General features: G+C 44.2%; 2 protein-coding genes across 2 annotated transcripts in view; one reads left to right on the plus strand and one right to left on the minus strand.

Moving 5' to 3' along the window:
• Positions 1–79: 79 nt before the first annotated feature.
• Positions 80–4,770, plus strand: LOC136577031 (uncharacterized). The gene is made up of 6 exons (XM_066576728.1): positions 80–193; positions 1,544–1,694; positions 2,247–2,340; positions 2,662–2,821; positions 2,946–3,098; positions 3,885–4,770. Exons 2-6 carry the CDS (start codon positions 1,564–1,566, stop codon positions 4,025–4,027), a joined length of 681 nt encoding a protein of 226 aa, XP_066432825.1. The 5' UTR covers positions 80–193; positions 1,544–1,563; the 3' UTR covers positions 4,028–4,770.
• Positions 4,429–21,604, minus strand: part of RHBDL1 (rhomboid like 1) — a 47,019-nt gene continuing 29,843 nt past the window's right edge. Inside the window, exons 6-8 of the mRNA XM_066576729.1 lie at positions 19,254–19,354; positions 15,415–15,475; positions 4,429–7,753 (exon numbers count right to left, since the gene is read on the minus strand). Coding sequence (XP_066432826.1) covers positions 7,482–7,753; positions 15,415–15,475; positions 19,254–19,354 — 434 coding nt within the window. The 3' untranslated portion in view covers positions 4,429–7,481. The remainder of the gene's footprint in view (positions 7,754–15,414; positions 15,476–19,253; positions 19,355–21,604) is intronic.

The following is a 21,604-nucleotide window of genomic DNA, read 5'->3' on the forward strand; positions in this document are numbered from 1 at the left end:
CTATGTTTTACCTCTGGTGGTTACAGCAACATCGTTTTTTATTGGTCAGTATTCTTACACGAGCAGCCGCACGTCCAATCGGATTTCTGCTGGGTCAAGTTGATGGTGGAACGCACATCTGAGATGGAACGCAAGCACGTGAATCTACCAAACCTGGTTGATTGAGCTAGGGAGCGGGAAAGGGGACGCACTGGTGAGAGAGGGGCTGCGGGCTTTCCAGGAGATCTTGTGTTTCAGTTAGTCGCTATTTTGCAAATTCTACGCTTGCTGTCAGTGAATAGGAACATCCCATGTGTAATACTTCTCACAGCTGAGGGTTTGTTACAGTCCTATCCTGTGTAAGCAGGCCTCTGTGGGGTTGGGCTCACAGGTCCGTGTTTGCCTGTAGGTGGCATGTGAACACGTAAGCGATGGCGTGTACTTGCGTGCCACTAATCCCCGTACGCTATCCTGGCACGCATGCCACACGCCAAGATAAAACATGATTTTCATTGCAGGAGTATTTTGCGTGGTGTGTGAGCGGGATATTGTTACTGCATGGGTGATACGCAGCGAGCGCCCGGTCCTGTGGATGCATGATGTCACCTGTACTGACACATTGTAACAAACTACCAGCACAGAGAGTATCGCTGGGTGGTCTTTGCATCTTCTCTGCTTTAACCCCTTAATGACTAAGCGCCGTAAATATATGGCACTTGGTCTTGAGCTTTAATCCCGTCTGATTAGCAAAAATGTGGTGCTGGATTGAAGCCTCTGCTGCAATGAAGCAGGTCGGGTCCTCGGCTACCGCACTCAGCCGAGGACCCTGAGGAGAAGGGGGTTTTAACGGCTTCTGCCTTCCCACTTCCCAGGTACATGTACTAAAAAATAAAAGCGTACGTGTTGGTTCCCCTATGTGACCCGCCGGGTGCCCCCTGTCTAAGCAGACCCACCACCGATGGCAACCAAAACCGTCGCCGTATGCGCCCTGTAATCCAAAATGAGGATCCTGTTCCCATATTTTAGTGTAAATATACTAATTTTAAAAATAAATAACTATACATTTGAAAAAGCCTGGTCCCTATGGGGTTAAATAGCAGGAGCTCCACAACCTCAGATGTTATGGACCGGTCCGGAGTCATATCCCGCCAAGATTAATGGCATCCGGCTGTCGTACAACACCCCTTCAATAGGGCTGACTGTCATAAAATAATAAACTGAATAGTACTTACCCCTCCGCTGCCGGATCCAACGCTGCAGCCCCGCTGTGGTCCCAGTGGTTGTTGTGGCAGCTGACATCACTGGAAGTCAGGTGACTGCTGCAGCCGATCAGAAACCCTGGCATCATGGTGCTTAGGATGCGAGCGCCAATAGCGGTTACCTGACTCTCAGTGACGTCAGCTGTCACAACAACCACTGGGACCACAGCGGGACTGCAGCGCTGGATCCGGCAGCGGAGGGAGGGCATCTTGACTGCTGCCACATCTTTGCTCATCTGGTCCTCTTCATAGTGTCCGGACGGGCACCACTCTGGGGACTAATGGTTTCCTCTGAATTCTTGCAGATTTGGGTGTTTTCCGGAAAATGGCTTCCATGGCCAGCCTCTTCCAGTGCAGCGATCCGAAAAAGTGGGCGCAGGTCTGCGAGATTTACTGGGAGGTCGTGGCCACAAAAGGAGCGAAGCAGAAGAAAGGATTACTGGAGCTGGACCGATGGTGAGGACTGCGGCGTGTACGGGCCGCCATCTTGTGGGCTTTGTCCAGCCATGGGACCGATAACTCAGTTTCCACGTACTGCAACCTGCAATATCGTGTTGCTGTTTAATACAGTCTGCTGCTCTCTGTTATCAGCCACTTCAGGCCAGATGCAGGTTTTCAGGGTTAGATGGCTTGTGCCAAGATATACAGTTATACGCAGGATGGGGGATGATTTTCTGCTCTGTGGGGGTCCCACCGATCCTGAGAACAGGGGTCCCGCGTGAACGGAGTGCAGGCCACGCTATTCGTTTTAGTGGAAGCCCCAGAGAGTGCGAACTGCTTGTACTCTGCAATGGCTGGTGATCCTAATGAAGTGGCGACCTCTTCTCCCTTCATGCGAGGACCTTCGGGACCCCCATTTTCAGGATCAGAGGGGGTCCCACCGATCACAAAGTTATCATCCGGCTTGCAGGTAAAGGATAACTATCTCTAGGTGCAGCGCTACATGCCAACGTCTGTGCGCCAGTGTCGGCCCGTGTATAGTGATAACTGATGATCTGCTGATGCCAGGTACCAGGAGGAGCTGCCCGCCCACATCGCCACCCGCCCACAGAAGTCGCTGACGCTGGAGGAGATGGTGAAACTCATGGAGTGGAAGTTAATGGTGAGTGATAACAAGCGATTTTCTGTTTTCCGCCACTGTCCAGTTGGATCTGGTCCTGGGAAAGCTGGGTGACAACCAGTAGGGATGCACTGACAGCTCTTGTGGAGGCCGTCAGAGGAACATCCTTACAGATCAGTAGTCCTGAGCAGGTCGCCACGTCACCCAGCTTTTCTGGGCCGCTGCAGATATTCAGTGATGCACCCCTGCTCACATGACTCGCCACAGATGCCATTCAGGGGCCTGGGAAAGCTGAGTAAAAACCCAGTAGGACCTTTTATTTCAAGGGAGTTCCAATAAATAATTTTTTCATTAATTGGACAGCGAGGAAAGTTCCGACCGCGCCTGAAGCAAATGGTGTCGTCTAACCCGGCGAGTACGGTAGAGAGCTGCACCAGGAAGGCGTTCCAGCTTCTCCCAGATATATCTGCCAGCATTGCTGAGCTGTGCCAGCTGAAGGGCATTGGGCCAGCCACAGCTTCTGGTGAGTGTGACGTCACTGACCTTATCATTAACCTGTTTAGTAGCATGTGCCCGTTGTTATACCCAGATGATATGTGTGCATGCCACCGCCGGGACTGAGCATGTTCTGTCTTCTCCCCATCTAGCGGTCTTGTCGGCTGGCGCTCCTGAGATGGCGGCTTTCATGGCAGATGAAGCTGTGGAGAGTGTGCCCGGGCTCTCTCCTATACAGTATAACGCGAAGCACTATCTGAGGTACCTGGAGGAGCTGCGGCTGAAAGCTGAGGCTTTGAGCAAAGGTGAGGAGGCGGGAACAGGAGCTGTAGTCTAACCCTACCAGCAGAATAGTGAGTGCAGCTCTGGAGTATAATACAGGTTGTAACTCAGGGTCAGTACAGGATAAGTAATGTATGTACATAGTGACTCCACCAGCAGAATAGTGAGTGCAGCTCTGGGGTATAACACAGGATGTAACTCAGGATCAGTACAGGGTAAGTAATGTATGTACACAGTGACCCCACCAGCAGAATAGTGAGTGCAGCTCTGGAGTATAATACAGGATGTAACTCAGGATCAGTACAGGATAAGTAATGTATGTATACAGTGACTCCACCAGCAGAATAGTGAGTACAGCTCTGGAGTATAGTACAGGATGTACCTCAGGATCAGTACAGGATAAGTAATGTATGTACACAGTGACTCCACCAGCGGAATAGTGAGTGCAGCTCTGGAGTATAATACAGGATGTAACTCAGGATCAGTACAGGATAAGTAATGTATGTACACAGTGACTCCACCAGCAGAATAGTGAGTACAGCTCTGGAGTATAATACAGGATGTAACTCATGATCAGTACAGGCTAAGTAATGTATGTACACAGTGACCCCACCAGCAGAATAGTGAGTGCAGCTCTGGGGTATAATACAGGATGTAACTCAGGGTCAGTACAGGATAAGTAATGTATGTACACAGTGACTCCACCAGCAGAATAGTGAGTGCAGCTCTGGAGTATGATACAGGATTTAATTTAGGAACTGTACAGAATAATTACGTTATGTATCAACAATATGACATGTGTTTTGCAGCTTCAGAGGAGGAGTGGACACCTCACCGTGTGGAGTTGTGTCTTTGGACCTGGAAAGTAGCCCAAAAACTGTGCCCCAAACTACTTGAGTCCCTGGAGGATGAGGAAGAAAGACCTGCTAAGAAACTGAAGACACAACAGTGAGATGTGTCCCAGGATGGAGGAGAACAACGTCCATCCCTGACCATCAATATGTCTGCCTTGCAGATAACAGCTTGGCCCCTATCAGACTTACTTATATAATAGTGGGGTTTCTGCTGTAGAATGTTGGCATATAATTGCCATAGAAGGTGGGCAGAATGGGCGCAGACCTTTGTGGGATTTGGCATCAGTAAGCTCTGTGGAGAATACAGCCACAATCACACCCACGTGCTTACGCTCCGTATTACATGCATATCTTTTATGTGCGTAATACGGAGTGATCTCTTATGGCGCTGCGGCAGATACAAGATCCCGCCGCCTGGGAGCTAACTGCAAAGCAGCAGAATTGTGAATGCAGCTCTAGATGTGACTGGAGATTAATAAGTCACGCGGCAGCCTTCAGGTACAGCATGTTGATTTTTATTCAGTCTTTTATGAAGCCGTTTTTACTTTTTCTCGTACAGTTTTTCTGATATTAGAAAAAAAACGATGACACAATCTCTGTCATTAATCGTAGAAAATAAAGGGGTTCATCCCTGCTTCAGCTGTGGGGTACATGGGGCGGTTTTGGCACTTCAGGCGCGTGTCAAGGGTTAACTGCAGAAGGACCGGTTAATCGCCTTGAATACGCGCCATTACTCTAAGTAATAGATATATATCTAGAATGTTCTCTCGCTACGCTATATTGCTCTTTTTCTGTATTCGCTGCCGATTCTGAAATAAATATATTTTTCTTAAATACATAATTTTTGTTTTTACATATAATTTATCATTTTCGTATAATCTAAAATTTCACATGTGATCCTAGTGTTTTTTCAAAATGGCTGCCATTTAATTTTACTCAAAATGGCTGTCGCTACATTTTATCCTACAGCAGGATTTTGGTTCTCTTGGTCAAAATAGCTGCCAGTTCTGTCTGAATTGGGGTGTTACCCTTACTGCTTATGGCAACCAATCAGAGTTCAGCTTTTGCTTCTGGAGTAATTAAATCCGCACTGTGATGGGTTGCTATTGGCAACAAGGCAGTTTTTACAATGAGGCGAGGGGGCAATTCGCATTAGGATTCTCATGTGCGTTTTAAGGTTTATGCAAAACGTACACAAACGTCAGCCATTTTAGAACATCTGCATTAACAGCCATACATTTCTATGTTTGTGTCTGTTTTTACATAATTTTTTTTTTTGCCGTGGCGTCCCGAGCGACATTTGACGCATTCTAACCTATGAGTACATGAAGCGATACGTTTTTACACACTTTTTGTATAAAAACATATGATTCACAGCTGCTTAAATCCTAGTGTGAATGGCCCCTAAGTGTGTTTATAGCTTTCTCATTTTAACCAATCGGAGCTCAGCTTTCATTCCTAATCTGCTGTGGAAAAAATGAAACCTAGGCTGTGATTGGTTGCTACCAGCAACGAGCATCTTCCATGCATGTGGCTGCCCTCTTTCAATATGGCTGCCAGCTAATCTTCTGATATTACAAATGGCTGTCAATACCCTTCGTTTCCGTCCGAGCCTCAAACTGTGAGGTAAAGTCTGTGTTTCAGGGCCGTCTATATAAGGTTACCATAGAAACTGACAGGAATTTCTTTCCACCATTTTGTAGGCCGGTTGTGAGAGAAAATGTTATCGTGACAGGATTCTCTGCGCAGATCGAGAAAAGTCATAAAAACCGTTGAACATTCACGTGTCTTCTGTCCAAACATTTACCGGTAAGTTGCGGACGGATTGGCGCCATTGTTCCTCTTCACTGGGGTCATCGTTAGGCGATGTTTGTAAGAGGCGAAAACTGAGGCAACTTTGTGAGTGCTACAAAATGTCAGAGACGGGTTATCATCGGGCGTTACCGCTGGGCCGAAAAACTACTGTTTTGCGCCTATTTTTAAGTCCTTTTTCTCTAGTCACAACCAGAGCTGCACCGCCTTGGAAACAAATGGAGGATTAATCTTTCTTCCTTGCCGGACTTGTGACATAACATAGGAAAGTGACAGAATTCTGAATGCAGCTCTGGATGTAACTAGAGAATTACTCAAAATTAGTACAGTGTAAGTAAAGCAAAGCTCCTTTTTTTCTCATAATTAAAGAACAATGGAGAAATCGGCAGATTCCTATTAATCGCAGTTGTCGTTACCATGGTTACTGATTCCACCGTTTCTCTCGTGAACCTGTGACTACAACCACTCGTTTTACATCTGATAAAGCCGTTTGTCAGATTTCATGTCGCTTTTAAATATTGCGCCTTTTTTACTGGCTGGGGGCAACGTGAGGTATATAGTTCATAATTGTAGGAAATTTTAAGGCATTTCTTGAACACTTCCCCTTTAAATATATAAAAAAAAAATCCCAGTAAATACTAGGCTGGCTTCATACGGGGGTATTTGCGCGCCCTGAGCGCTGCGTATTTGCCGAATGAGCAATCCTTTTTTTGCGTGGCGTGTTTTACTGTACTTTTTGCCCCGCAGGACGTGTTCATTTGCAAAGAGGCACTGATTGAAACAGCTAATTAGTTCTAGATGCGTTCTTCTTACAGCGCAATTACGCAGTGTTTTACGCATCTCCTTGTGTATTATGCACGCATTTGCGCCCCCTCCCCTCATCGACATCCATGGGGACTTTTGATGTGCAAATATGCAGAAAAACAGAACATGTTCCTTTTTTTTTTTTTAAGTGCTACCAAAATGCGCAAAATACGGAAATATGAACTCGCCCGTTGAAATCAATGGGTTCTGTTCTCTACGTATTGCGCGTGCAAATACGCCCGTGTGAAGCCGGCCTTAGCTGACCTTTTTAGGCGTTACTGGGAAAACTGGGTGATTTATAAATATGGCTACCATTGTAGCCCCCAATTGCGTCTTCACCCAGCTTTTCCGTAACCCTAAACGGCAAATCGTTGTGATACGAAAAAGGACTTTTTTTCTCCTTTTAGGGGAAAGTGCTCTTAAAGGAGCAGCAAACTTATGATGTCTACTTTCATCTCTACGAACCGAGAGCTAGATCCACATGAAGTGGGCAGTGTAGGCTAATGTCAGTAGTAACGACGACCACCATCTTGGATTAGAGTCCACCGTGTCACTTTTTAGTTCGCACTGCCTGAAAGGGACAGTAGACATCTGCTATATCATCACAGTGTAGAAATCACCCTGCCGTTCAATCAAGGAGTTAAATATTTTGGGGTCTGCTCGCCCGATGATAACCCGCCTGCTGCTGATGGCAATCTATAGGCAGCAAAAAAAAAAAACCTGATTTATAAAAATCACCTGACCACATATATACATAGCAAACATCACGTCACTCTGCTGTACTGGACAGAGGTAAGTCGCTCTTCTCCCCAATCGCCGTGCTTTCCCCTTGTCGATCCCCATCATGATGGAGGAGGCTTTTGTCGACAAGTAAGTCCATTCCAAATCAGCACCAGAATTTGTCCTTCCAGGGTGTGACGCGTACGGGGGCGGAGGTCATGGAGGGTGCGGGATCTGGACGCCAAGCAGGTCATAAGCGAACACATTCCAAAAAATAGCGAATGCCAGGAAGGTGGCATAACAAAGCAAGATCACCCACCAGCCGCACTGATCCTGGAGGTTCTCCTCGTAACTGCGCAAGATGGTCAATCCCATGCTGACCCCCACCGCTGCGCCGGCCAGGTGCGCCATGAAACTGGGCTGGGGGCCTGCTGCTGGTAAAGGAGGGGAGAAACGAAGCCAAACCGCGCGCCCCACCTCTGAGCTCACTGCGGAGGAAAAGAAGAACGTCACTTCTGGAATTAAAGGGGGCTTCCACCCCAGACTTTGAGCATATTTTCTGTCCGTATTCAGATCGTATTTTTATGGACAGCAAATGGACCCATTCAATTAAATTGGCGTATTCAAATGTGCGGTTTTTATGTGCACCAACGGTGCTTTAAAAAAAAATGGAGCTTGTCCTATTTCACCCATAAAAGTCTATGGAAGTAAAAAAAAAACAACAAAACACTGAACACAAATGTTGCATCCGTATAAACTGTGTTTTTTATCATCTTGCCAGAAGATCGTGAAAAAATTAACATAAATTGAGCCTTCTCTTTTTTTTTTTTTTGGACGCATGAATCACGGATGGCATATAGACGTAAAAAAACACAGCGGGCATGCAATCAACAAGCACACACAGTGGAAACGGTGCGTTCTTCACGGAGCAAAATTGGATCCACCCGTGTTAATGGGCCCTTAGGAGCCGTTCACATTAGCATTCTTATATAGGTTTAAGGGCTTATTCAGACAGGCGTATATCGGCCGGGTTTTCATGCCCAGCCAATGTATGCTGTCCCTCTCTGCAAGGGGAGGAGCCGGGCCAAAAGCTAGTGCACTGAGCTCCTTGCGCCCTCTTCTGGCCCCTCGCCAATGCTTGCAATGGAAGGGGTGAGACAGAGGCGGGGCTAAGTGCAGTGGGAGGGGCGGAAAACAGTGGCAAGGAGAGGGGGCAGGAGCTCAGTGCACTACTCCCAGCCAGGCCTGCCTCCTCCCCTTGCAGAGAGGGACAGCGTATATCGGCCGGGTGTGAAAACTTGACCGATATACGCTGCTCTGAATAAGCCCCAACATATATGTTAAACGTGCATCAAAACACGCCATTTTAAGCATACGTTTTTAAAACGTATGCATTAAACAGCCATAGATTTTTATACCATGGTTTCCTTTTTTACATTTAAAAAATACATTTTTTGCTGTAAACTTTTTTTTTTCTCTCAAAAGTTTTGTAGCTGAACTTTGCTTTTTTTTTTTGTCATTCAGGATATTTGATGATAAAAACACGTTAAACGTATGCTTTTTTTGTGGGATAGAAAAGCATAGTAGGCTACACTTTTCCATCTCACAAAAAGAACCTTCACAAAAGCATAGGTGGTTAAACTTAGTCTAAAGTATGCATGGTTTCAGTAGGGTTGATCTATTTTAACCTACATGTTTTTTGTTTTTTTTTTATAAAATACTTATTATTCATAGATGCTCAAAGGTGTTTTCTGGGACTTAAAAAGAAGTTCAAAGGGCTTAACACTAATAAATAGGAATACATGAGCATCCCGGTCACTCCTCGTCCAGCGCTGCAGCCCCTATGCCTGCCGCCTAGAACCCGGAGAAGGTAGTGGGCGATCACATGCTGTTCTTTGTGCACGACTGCTAAGCCCTAAGCCATTCACAGGTTCAGTGGTCATACTTCAATTGCCGCTGAAGCCTGTGAGTGGCTGAGCGGTCGTGTGCACAACGAATAGCATGTGACTCCACCCCCACCACTGTTTTTGGGTTCCGGGCAGCGGAGTTGCAGAGCTGGACGGGGAGTGGCCGAGACAGGTGAGTATTATTTTTTTTTTAAATTAATTCTAAGCCCATTGAAATTCTTAAGTCCCGTGACACTCCTGTAAAGGGGTCGCCTGCCCTCTACTGCGTTTTACGGTTTTTATTCCTTTAGTTATAGAATAGGAAATCGTACATTTTTCTTATAAACATGCTCTTAAAATTCTGCTTACATCCCTTTCTTATACCGGTGCAATGGCTCAGTAGAATTGTATAGCGCAAGGACTGGACTGTTCATAGAGACATACATGTCTGTCAGTGTCTGTGGAGAAGCAGCTCTTATATTCTTCTCCCCATCTCCTCGGTGTGGTTGTTTTTCATCATCAGTTGACTTTATTAACCCATGGAGGACCAAGCACAGTAATTACATGGCACTTGGTCCTGGGCTTAATGACGGCCCCATTGCCTTTTTAGGTCCTAGCTAAGTGGGCTTTAATCCTAGTAAAAACATGCATCCTCTTTGGATTAAAGCCCTCTTGGCTGAGGACATGACAGCTCCATGCTGTCGGTGCCCGCAGGTAGCCGACAGCATGGAGCTGTTATCCTGTGCTGCGGGCAGTCCCTCCCGGCAATGCGATCGGGGCTATCCAATGGATAGCGCCGATCGCAATAAAGTGAAAAAAAGGGTAAAAATTCAGCTGCCCTGATGGATCCTGCAATGAAGGGGTCCTCTGGGACCCATCGCCGCTCTTTTGCGCATGCGCGCCAGACATGATGTCACGCGCATGCGCAGAAGGCCGGGAGCCCCGCTAAATTTAAAATCTCCTGGCGCCTGAAGGTAGACGGAAACCAGGAGATGTCACCGAGCAACACGGTCACCGAAAAAGTTGATAAAAAGTCAGCTTCACCTCCCCTCATGGATCGGATACATGGGGGAGGTGAAAATACTCACCCCGATTCCCCCGCGATGTCCAAGTCTTCCGGGACCTGAAGTCCCCTTCTGCGCATGCGTGCCCGACGTCATTCATCGGGCGCATGCACAGAGGGGCTCGTGCCTCGGGAAATTTAAAATCCCTCCGCTCCTGGCTGCCATGTGTAGCCAGAAGCAGAGGGATGTCACTGGGGACATGATAAGTAAAAAAAAAAATAAAAATAAAAAAGGTTGAAAAGTTTAAAAAAAAGCTTACGTTTCATCTCCCCTTACAGATCATATACGTGAGGGAGGATGAAATTACGTACCTAAGGCCCCCGGATTTATCTGTGGTCCTTACCCCATCTTCTGCGCACGCGCCCGTTGCCAAAACGACAGACGCATGCGCAAAAGCCGTGGATTGCAAGGGTAATTTAAAATCTCCTTGCTCTTGTCTACAAAACTTAGCCGAGAGCCTGGAGATTTCACAGGGGGCCACGGTGAGCGGTTCCTGATCACGTGTTCGCCGTTATCCAATGGATAATGGCGATCACATAAAAGTAAAAAAAGTTGAAGTTTCATGTCCCCTCACAGATGCGATCGGTGAGAGGAGATGAAACTTTTTACCGGAGGCCTCCGTATTTGAACCCCCGACGCGTTCCTCCTCCGTAGACCTTCCCGAAATTCTGCGCATGCGACCGCCGGCAAATTGCTGGACACAAGCGCAGGAAACCTAAAGTCTCCTTGTTCCTGGCAACCAACGGTCACTGAGAGCCTGGAGCAGTGAGTGGTCCCCGGTCACATGATAAAAAGGTAGCGATCTACCTTAGGTCGGTCTCCCATGACCGGATAAGAATTACGGATTCCGCATGCGTCTGATCCGCGGTAATATGCAGATCAATCGCATTGGATTACACAATTCCGCTCACATTAGCGGGTCGGAATTATGTAATCCACTCGCAGAAAAGAGAACGCAGCAGGTTCTATTTTACCGCGGATATCCGCAACATAGAGCCCATTGTGCTCCACGGTCCTGGATATACCCGCAGCCCATACGCAACTACATTGTGTACCACCTGCTGATACCTGCGTGATTGCTAAGCGATGGCGCGGGAAATACAAACAAAAAAAGGTGTACTGCGCATGACCGCCCGTGTGAGTAGGCAGTTATGCGCAGTACATTACGCGGCCGTACGCAGGGTCACAGCCGGGCTCACAGATGGGATCCGCTACGGGCCTCCGCAAGCAGATTCAACTTATGGCCGCGTTATTCAGATCGCTACTTGTAGTCTGTAATTTACAAGAAGCCCCGGGAACACTCGTCTTCCTGCAGTTTCGGGAGCAGCTTGTTGAATGCCTTCTGTGTGAGACTGCTGCACCTCAGCAAGCTTATGGAGACTCACAGAGCGCCACTTTTTAGGCTGGGTTCACACTGGGCAGATTTCGGGCGGAAATCTCACGGTTTGGCCACAGCGAAGAACCGCAAGATTTCTGCCGGGAATCCGCTGCTTCAAAACCCGCGGCACTTTAGCCGCGGGTTTTGAAGCGGTGCGGCCGCTCGCTTCTCTGCTGCGGCCGGCGCTCCCATAGAGGAGAGCGCGGCCACAGGGGAAGAAAAAAAAAATGAAAATGCTGCGGCCAGTGAATCCACGCCGCAGCGCCGGCTTTACCACAGTGGATTTGCCGTCCCATGTGGACGAGATTTCTGAGAAATCTCGTCCACATGTCTGGCTAATGCTAGAATTAGCGGCCGCAGGCGTATTTGCCGCAGCGAAATTCCAGATAGAATTTCCGCAGGAAATCCGCCCAGTGTGAACCGAGCCTTACACCCCATCCTTGGCACTGAGGTCAAGAAGTACCCCACAAAAAAGCATGAGAGGAGGTGGGATACCCGGTTTATTGCCCGATGTACCCATCCCAACCAAGCCCCCGTAATTACCTGTGTCTTCGAAAAAAAAACACGCAGTTTACAGTATTGCTTTTATCTAACATTTGGGGAAGGCCAAAAAGGGCGCTGTGTGTATCATTTTTAGGAAGTCCATTTTTTTTTTTCTGTCGCACAAGTGAGCAATGGGGCCTGGAATTTATTCAGTTGTGCCCTGCAATCCAACGGGTGTTCCCTCCATTACAGGCCTAGCCATGTGTCCTGTAAGTAGATTAGGGCCACAATGGGTATGTCTCTGAACACGGGACAAACAGGGGTATCCATTTTTGGGTGCAAGTCTTCCTTCATATGTGTGCAGTACAAAAAAAACTGTTTTTAAAATGACAGAATTGCCCAAAAAACGAAACTCATAATTTTTTCCTTCTGCTTTGCTTAAATTCATTCAAAAACTATAGGGTCAAAATACGCAGTACACCCCTAGATAAATTCGTTAAGGGGTCTAGTTTTCAAAATGGGGTAACTTGTGGGTGTTTTCTATGGTTTTGGGTGCTCAAGAACTCTACATATGTGCTATGGGGCCTAAAACGCCTTCAAGCAAAATTTCTGTTCTGAAAGACACTGACTACTCCTTTCATTTTGGGCCCCGTTGTGCATGCGGACATTATATTAGGGCCACAATTGGTATGTCTCTGAACACGGGACAAACAGGGGTATCTATTTTGGGGCGTAAATCCTCATTTTCATGTAAACTATAGAAAAAAAAAATGTCTTTAAAATGACATATTTGTCAAAATATGAAATTTTATTTTTTCTCTTCTGAATTGCATTAACTCCTGAAAAAAACCTGTGGGGTCAAAATACTCCTGACCCCCCTCAGTGAATACATTGAGGGGTGTAGTTTTTAAAATTGGGTCATTTGTGGGGTTATCTATTATTCTGACACTCATGAGCCTTTCCAATCTTGGCTTCATGTAGGAAAACAAAATGTTCCTCAAAATGCTGAAAAGTAATGTTAAATTTGTACGTCTCCTAAATGGTTAAAAAAAGAAAGTTTTTCCAGTGTGCATCCAGAATAAAGTAAATAGATTGAAATATATCTTAGAAAGGTTTATACAGTATGTTTGCTCATATTTGAGATATTACAGTTGAAAATGGGAAAAAACTGACAATTTTTTCAACATTTTCCCAATATTGGCACTTTTAATAAATATACACAAATTCTATTAGTCTATTTGTACCACCTAAATGAAGTACAATATGTGGCGAAAAAACAATGTCAGAATCACTTGGGTATGCAAAGCCTTTACAGAGTTATGCTATGTTGAGTGACACGTGTCAGATTTCCAAAATTTGGCTCCATCACTAAGGCGCAAACAAGCTTCGTCACTAAGGGGTTAAACCCAGCCGATAGTAAAAATAGGGTGGGGGTTTAAATCCTCTGCTTCTGTAATCAATCAGAAGAATGTCGGGTTGTCAGTTGTTAGTCACAGCTGATAACTCGGAGAAGAAGGCAAGAGGGGTTTTTAATCCCCTCTGCCTTTCCCTTCTCTCTAGTACACAGCGCTCAATGAGCACCATGTACTAACAAGTGAAAGTGGAAGTATAACTTCAACTACACGAGCCGGCAGTCACGTGACCGCCGAAATTCCCTGCTACAACAAAACTCCAGGGTCGTAGTAGACCGTGATCAGCTCTGCCAGTGACTATTGTCGCTACAGGGGATGTTTTTCCCTGTAACTGGGGCTCCTATGGATGCGGCTCCTATGGATGCCCCAGCTACAGTGGAAAAGTGTCAAATTTAAACAAATACTTGTGACTGTCCCCCAGAGGTCTTATATGATGTCACGGGAGACATAGATAGTAAAAAACATAATTACATAAATAAGTACAACAGATTACAGAATAAAATATATACATTAAAAAAAATGACCCAAAGCCGACACCAACCAAAACTGTCACCGTATGCGTCCTGTAATCCAAAACCATACGTATTATGTATCAAAACACCCGAAACAAATGGAGGAGCCCGTTCCTGTACCTTATTTTACCGTAAATAAAATAATTTTAAAAAGTAACTATAAATGTAAAAAAAATCTTTTTTTTAGCTTCTTACTCCCAATAAAACTAAAAAAACGGGGAAAAAAGTGAGTGAAAAAGAAAAAAATCGCCCTATATGTCACAGGGAAAAAAAGCAGCAGAAATAATTTTGGTAGCTGAAGGAAAAAAATAGGGCAGTATAATGCCACATGCGTAAAATCGCTAAAGAGTGTCTGGTCCTAAGGGTGCATTCAGACGACCGTATATCGGCCGGGTGTTCACACCATCTCTCTCTGCAGCTGGAGGAGGCTGGAAGAGCTGGGAGCGGTGCTCTGAGCTCCCGCCCCCTCTCTGCCTCCTTTCCACCCCCTCTCCGCCCCTCTACACTATTTGCAATGAGAGGAGACGGTACAGGGGCGGGGGCTAAGATTTTGTGGTTTGGGGGGGATTAGCTCCGCCCCCGTCCCGCCTCTCCTCATTGAAAATAGTGCAGGGGGGTGGAGAGGGGGCGGGAGCTCAGAGCACTGCTCCGGGCTCTTCCAGCCTCCCCCCCCTGCAGAGAGAGACGCCGTATATCGGCTGGGCGTGAAAACCCAGCTGATATACTGTCGTCTGAATGCACCCTTAAGGTACAAAACAGCCTGGTCCTTAAGGGGTTAAACAACAACATGGGCACATCACCTGGAAACAGGTGTTAGTAATAACATTATTACCAGCAGCTGTGAAAGAAAACACACACACAACTAATCCCATGCTGTTGTTTAATAAAGTCAATAGATGATGAAAAACAACCACTCCGAGGAGACGAGGAGAAGGATAAAAGAGCTGCTTCTCCACAGGTGATGACGCTGCAAGTAATGATACTGTGGGAGTTCTCAGTGAACTACCATCAACCTATTAGATACCTGATTAGTGAGAGTTGAAAACCAGAGGTCACATGACAGGTTTCATGAGTCACATGACTGACGTTCATTACTATGGAGAGTCCAATCTATGGACCTATACCATTGTACTGAGCAGATAGGGGCCACTGCACTGGTAAAGAAAGGGATGTGAGCAGAATTATAAATACTTGTCTATTAGAAAGGTGTAGGATTTCCTATTCTGTTACTAAATAAATACGGTACAAAGCAGTAGAGTGTGAACAACCCATTAAAATCTTAGTGTGAATGGCCCCTTTACCCAAGTTTAAGAGAAGAAAGTTACAGAATATCTTAAAATGTCCTTATTTCTGGTGGTCTCTTGTGTCTTTACGTGGGAGGATTGCATATCTTACTAGAATGGTCAATACTTACTGCAGACCAGCGCAAGAACCATCCGGAGAACCTTGTAAGGGCAGCGCATCCCAGCCCAGTTCTGTCAGGGAAAAACGGGAGATGTTATTGGTTATGACTACACCGACGCCATCACATGTTTACGGGAAACTGTCGCATCCTTGGAGCTCCATAAACCAAAGCAATGGGACAAGGGGGCGCTGAGCCCAGGAATGGGGCTTTCAGACTTGCAAAGCCAAGCTCTGGGCCGTGAATGGACGCCATCTCTTCGCTGTCCGTACTAGGAGGATGTAGTGCGCACGCAATGAAGGAATCTGCCCAATGCAGTGAGTGGCGGCGCTGCGGGCGGTGAAGAAATAGGGGCAAGTATGAAAGCTGCATACGGGGCCCATAGGACATGTTACATTCTCTTTACATGTGAGACACATCCACCAGCGGAGATAAGGGGACTACTGAAGGTAACATGCTCCGGCCGGCACTGTGTATAGGGACATGGGGGCACTGTGACGCTCTTATAATTGAAATCTGACACAACTTTCAAAGAAAACCATGGCAGGAACTCGCAAATGTAACACTGATTTCTTCCAGGGATTTGCATTTGTAGTAGCTGCGGATTCGCACGTGGACATAGTCCAGTTCAGTGGTGGACATCCGATGCATTCCATGAACAGCGCGCCGAGTCCTCAGCAGAAATCCATGGCTGACCCTCAGATCTCTGGCGCAAATTTGTTCCTTGCCCTACAGTCCACACATAATAGCCTTGTTCAGTGGGGCCTAAGGGCCAGCGATTACACAACGAGGAACGCAGGTCAATGAGGGGCCGTTCACAGGAGGGTATTACCAGCCATTACGAGTATACAGTTCAATACAAACTAACATATAACATATGTACCCAGTGACTAGAATTGGTGAAACGCAGTTCAGAAGTGCACACTTTTGACCACATTTGACTCCCCTTACGTTTCTATAGGCTTTTTTTTGGGGAGGGGGGTCATAGGAAAGTGTTGCATGTTCAGCTTTACTGTCCCAGAAAAAAAAACTTTTTTTTTGTGTTTTTTTAATTTTTATATTATAGTCAATGGAAAATGTATGGAAACATATGACTGTGCATCTCCATATGTTTGATGAACATATTTCATGTTAACACATGAGTTACAGGGAACCGGTCACGTCACCATAGTCTATGGGAAAGCAAGTGCACAGGACTCTGAGAAGAGGCAGATTTTCGTGCCGCTCGCCTACTTCAGAAGGGGACACCGGTGGATCATGAAAGTGGGTGAGTATAATAAATACCTCTCCCGGGTCATTGTAACTTCCTCTATCAACACCATAACTTAGTTTATGGTCCTCGGGGGACATGAATACTTTTTTTTTTTTTTTGCCCTTAAAGGGAACCTGTCAATTACAAAACTTTGAGGAAAAAAGGGGGACATTTATCATATGCGCAGTTGTGTTGCGTTTTTTTTTTTTGGCTATCCTTATGTCTAAGATACACCTGAGTCTTCAAAATGTTCCATGTAGAATGGTAACTCAGACATAAATACCTTCTTTCCTGTGGTGTGAAAGTTTGTGCTGAAAATGGCCACTTGCGCAAAAATTTGTGACTTCTTAAACGCCTGAAACTGGCATGAAAGGCTTTATCAACATCCCCTTAGACTAAATTGAAAATGGCATACGGATTAAAAATCAGGCGCACAGTAACTAGACCAGAAAAAGTCACTATTTAGGGCAAAATCCAGGTGCAATAACTCTGATAAACCCCCCCTCCCCCGTAGTTTACAGTAAAAACTATATACTTTATATTGTATAAACGGACCCCAATGTATAGAAGCATACGGCTGTCCGTTTAACGGATACATGTTTAACCACTTTTTATTTTTTGATTTTACCTCCCCAACTTCAAAAAAACCATAACTCTGATTTTTCCATTAACATAGCTGTCTGAGGGCTTGTTTTTTGCGGGACGGGTTGTATTTTTTAATGGTGCTATTTAATGTACCATATAATGGACTGAGAAACGTAAAGATTTCTAAGTGAAGTGAAATAGAAAAAATGCAATTATACAGGCAGGGGGGAAAATCTTGTATTTATGGCATACACACTGTGGCAGAAATGACATGCTAATTTTATTCCGTGGGTCGGTACGATTTCAGCGATACCAAATTTATACAGTTTTGTTTTTGGTATGCTCCTTTAAAAATTTAAAATGCCTTTTGGAAAAAAAAAAAATCAATTTTTTTCTTTTGACAGCCCTCACTTTTCTGTTTTCCTCTTGATAAGGCTGGTGAGAGAGCTCGTTTTTTGCGGGACGTCCAGTAGTTTCCACTGGTGCCATTTCGGCGTTCATATGACTTTTTGATCACTTTTTATTCATTTTTTTCGGGGTGAGCATAAAAGCGCAATTCTGGCATTGTGTATTTCTTACTGATGACATTCATCATGCAGGATAGACAATGCGTTACTTCGATAGGACTTGTACAGGCACGGTGATACCAAATATGTGGCTGGGGCTTTTTTTGCTTTGATTTCCTTTATTATAACTATGGTAAAGGGTTTTCATTTTTTTTACTTATCTTGTATTTTTTCTAATGATTAATAACGTTTTTTTTTTTTAATACTTTTTTTCTAGTCCCCCTAGGGGACTTGAACTTACAATCGTTTGATCGCTCACACAATGTAATACAGTGCCATAATATTGCATTGTACTGCATTATGACAGATATGTTTTGATAAGCAATCCCTTATGGCAGCCCTGGGGGGGGGGCTTCAGAAGACTACAGACTGCCCTAACAACCCAAGTAGGTCATTCAGGACATTTAAATGCCGCTGTCAAAATTGACAGCGGCATTTAAAGAGTTAACAGCTACAATCAGCGTTAACACTGATCACAACTGTTGTAGGACAGTGTCAACTGTGAAAGATGGCTGACATCCGCCGTGTATGGAAAGGGACCGGATCCTGATCCCGCTCCATACAAACTCACAGTTTAGTGCACAGCAAAGATAGAAGTCAAGCTCCACCCCTTGAGGGGCGGAGCTTGGCATCACACAGTGTATTAGCTTTTCCTGGAGTATTCCTTTACGGAAACTGAAGGGGCCTTTGAAGATCCTGGCAGGGACTTCTTACATTTCAGAATCGGCACCTCGGATTAGACCTCACGACACAGTACTATTACGTGTCAGAAGACTTTTTAAAGCTGGACTTCCCCTTTTAATTGAATTTAGGTCAGGATGTAGTTACTATGGCAACAGTGACTAGGCCACAGTCATCTGCCGTCATTAAACGTCCTGTTATTAGGTCGTCTTACTACTGAGAGCGCAGTGACAGCTCCCTAGAAGGCAGAAAGCCTCCTTGTAATGACAGAACCTCATCCCGTATGCTGCCGCTCCGACCACATGTAATACAATAATCCTCCAGCCACAGAAATCCTGGCTGTGATCTGTGAACTGCCAGCTCTCTTCATGCCGCTCCATCTCCATTCTGTCAAGTTGTCACCTCCCCTCATGTCACCAGTGTCACCGGCGCTGACAACCGGCTACTTGATAGCAGCAGGAGAGAGCGAGGCCTTTTATTCTTCCTACATTGCGATTTCTTTTCATGCTACTATCACCAATGTGCTCATTATTTGACAAGAACATGGCTAGTCGTGTGGAGGCTGCTCATTATAGTGAACGCACCGCACTGATTTGCCTCAAGGTCCCCTATTCAGGCAGGTTCTTGTACCCTTCACAGAGCATTAGAGGCGCTGGACATTTTGTTTGACAATTCTAAAATAAAGCTCTTCCAAGATACAAGCTGATATCTGGCTGGCTGCGGACATATTTATATAATGGATACAGCAATAATCGTTAATTACTTACCATAACAACATTAGCAAGATGGGCAGAGCATAGCGCATATACACCGCCTGAGCCTCCAACCAAGGGCGCCCGCATGTCTGTGACCGAAACAGCAAGGGATCCTAGGAATACAACAGGCAGCACACTGTTACACTACATAGCAGTATATTAGTCTTCCCATGTGGTAGTAGTATAGTAGTTATATTCTTGTACATAGGGGGCAGTATTATAGTAGTTATATTCTTGTACATAGGAGGCAGTATTATAGTTGTTATATTCTTGTACATAGGAGGCAGTAGTATAGTAGTTATATTCTTGTACATAGGAGGCAGTATTATAGTAGTTATATTCTTGTACATGGGGGCAGTATTATAGTAGTTATATTCTTGTACATAGGGGCAGTATTATACTAGTTATATTCTTGTACATAGGAGGCAGTATTATAGTAGTTATATTCTTGTACATAGGGGGCAGTATTATAGTAGTTATATTCTTGTACATAGGGGGCAGTATTATAGTAGTTATATTCTAGTACATAGGGGGCAGTATTATAGTAGTTATATTCTTGTACATAGGGGCAGTATTATAGTAGTTATATTCTTGTACATAGGAAGCAGTATTATAGTTGTTATATTCTTGTACATAGGAGCAGTATTATAGTAGTTATATTCTTGTACATAGGAGGCAGTATTATAGTAGTTATATTCTTGTACATGGGGGCAGTATTATAGTAGTTATATTCTTGTACATAGGGGGCAGTATTATAGTAGTTATATCCTTGTACATAGTGGGCAGTATTATAGTAGTTATATTCTTGTACATAGGAGACAGTATTATAGTAGTTATATTCTTGTACATAGGGGGCAGTATTGTAGTAATTATATTCTTGTACATAGGGGGCAGTATTATAGTAGTTATATTCTTGTACATAGGGGGCAGTATTATAGTAGTTATATTATTGTACATAGGGGGCAGTATTATAGTAGTTATATTCTTGTACATAGGAGGCAGTATTATAGTAGTTATATTCTTGTACATAGGGGGCAGTATTATAGTAGTTATATTCTTGTACATAGGGGGTATTATTATAGTAGTTATATTCTTGTACATAGGAGCAGTATTATAGTAGTTATATTATTGTACATAGGGGGCAGTATTACAGTAGTTATATTATTGTACATAGGGGGCAGTATTATAGTAGTTATATTATTGTACATAGGGGGCAGTATTATAGTAGTTATATTCTTGTACATAGGAAGCAGTATTATAGTAGTTATATTCTTGTACATAGGGGGCAGTATTATAGTAGTTATATTCTTGTACATAGGGGGCAGTATTATAGTAGTTATATTCTTGTACATAGAGGACAGTATTATAGTAGTTATATTCTTGTACATAGGATGCAGTATTATAGTAGTTATATTCTTGTACATAGGGGCAGTATTATAGTAGTTATATTCTTGTATATAGGGAGCAGTATTATAGTAGTTATATTCTTGTACATAGGAGCAGTATTATAGTAGTTATATTCTTGTACATAGGGGGCAGTATTAGAGTAGTTATATTCTTGTACATAGGAGGCAGTATTATAGTAGTTATATTCTTGTACATAGGGGCAGTATTATAGTAGTTATATTCTTGTATATAGGGAGCAGTATTATAGTAGTTATATTCTTGTACATAGGAGCAGTATTATAGTAGTTATATTCTTGTACATAGGGGGCAGTATTAGAGTAGTTATATTCTTGTACATAGGAGGCAGTATTATAGTAGTTATATTCTTGTACATAGGGGGCAGTATTATAGTAGTTATATTCTTGTACATAGGGGGCAGTATTATAGTAGTTATATTATTGTACATAGGGGGCAGTATTATAGTAGTTATATTATTGTACATAGGGGGCAGTATTATAGTAGTTATATTATTGTACATAGGGGGCAGTATTATAGTAGTTATATTCTTGTACATAGGAAGCAGTATTATAGTAGTTATATTCTTGTACATAGGGGGCAGTATTATAGTAGTTATATTCTTGTACATAGGGGGCAGTATTATAGTAGTTATATTCTTGTACGTAGAGGACAGTATTATAGTAGTTATATTCTTGTACATAGGAGCAGTATTATAGTAGTTATATTCTTGTACATAGGAGGCAGTATTATAGTAGTTATATTCTTGTACATAGGGGCAGTATTATAGTAGTTATATTCTTGTATATAGGGAGCAGTATTATAGTAGTTATATTCTTGTACATAGGAGCAGTATTATAGTAGTTATATTCTTGTACATAGGGGGCAGTATTAGAGTAGTTATATTCTTGTACATAGGAGGCAGTATTATAGTAGTTATATTCTTGTACATAGGGGGCAGT

The sequence above is a fragment of the Eleutherodactylus coqui genome, chromosome 8 (assembly GCF_035609145.1).
Source record: "Eleutherodactylus coqui strain aEleCoq1 chromosome 8, aEleCoq1.hap1, whole genome shotgun sequence".
NCBI classification, from domain to species: domain Eukaryota; kingdom Metazoa; phylum Chordata; class Amphibia; order Anura; family Eleutherodactylidae; genus Eleutherodactylus; species Eleutherodactylus coqui.

Excerpts from the sequence above, each read along its gene's own strand:
- LOC136577031 (XM_066576728.1), top strand. The coding sequence starts at position 1,564 with ATGGCTTCCATGGCCAGCCTCTTCCAGTGCAGCGATCCGAAAAAGTGG. Across the intron at positions 1,695-2,246 it reads TTACTGGAGCTGGACCGATG|GTACCAGGAGGAGCTGCCCG; the intron begins GTGAGGACTGCG and ends TGCTGATGCCAG. Across the intron at positions 2,341-2,661 it reads TCATGGAGTGGAAGTTAATG|CGAGGAAAGTTCCGACCGCG; the intron begins GTGAGTGATAAC and ends TTAATTGGACAG.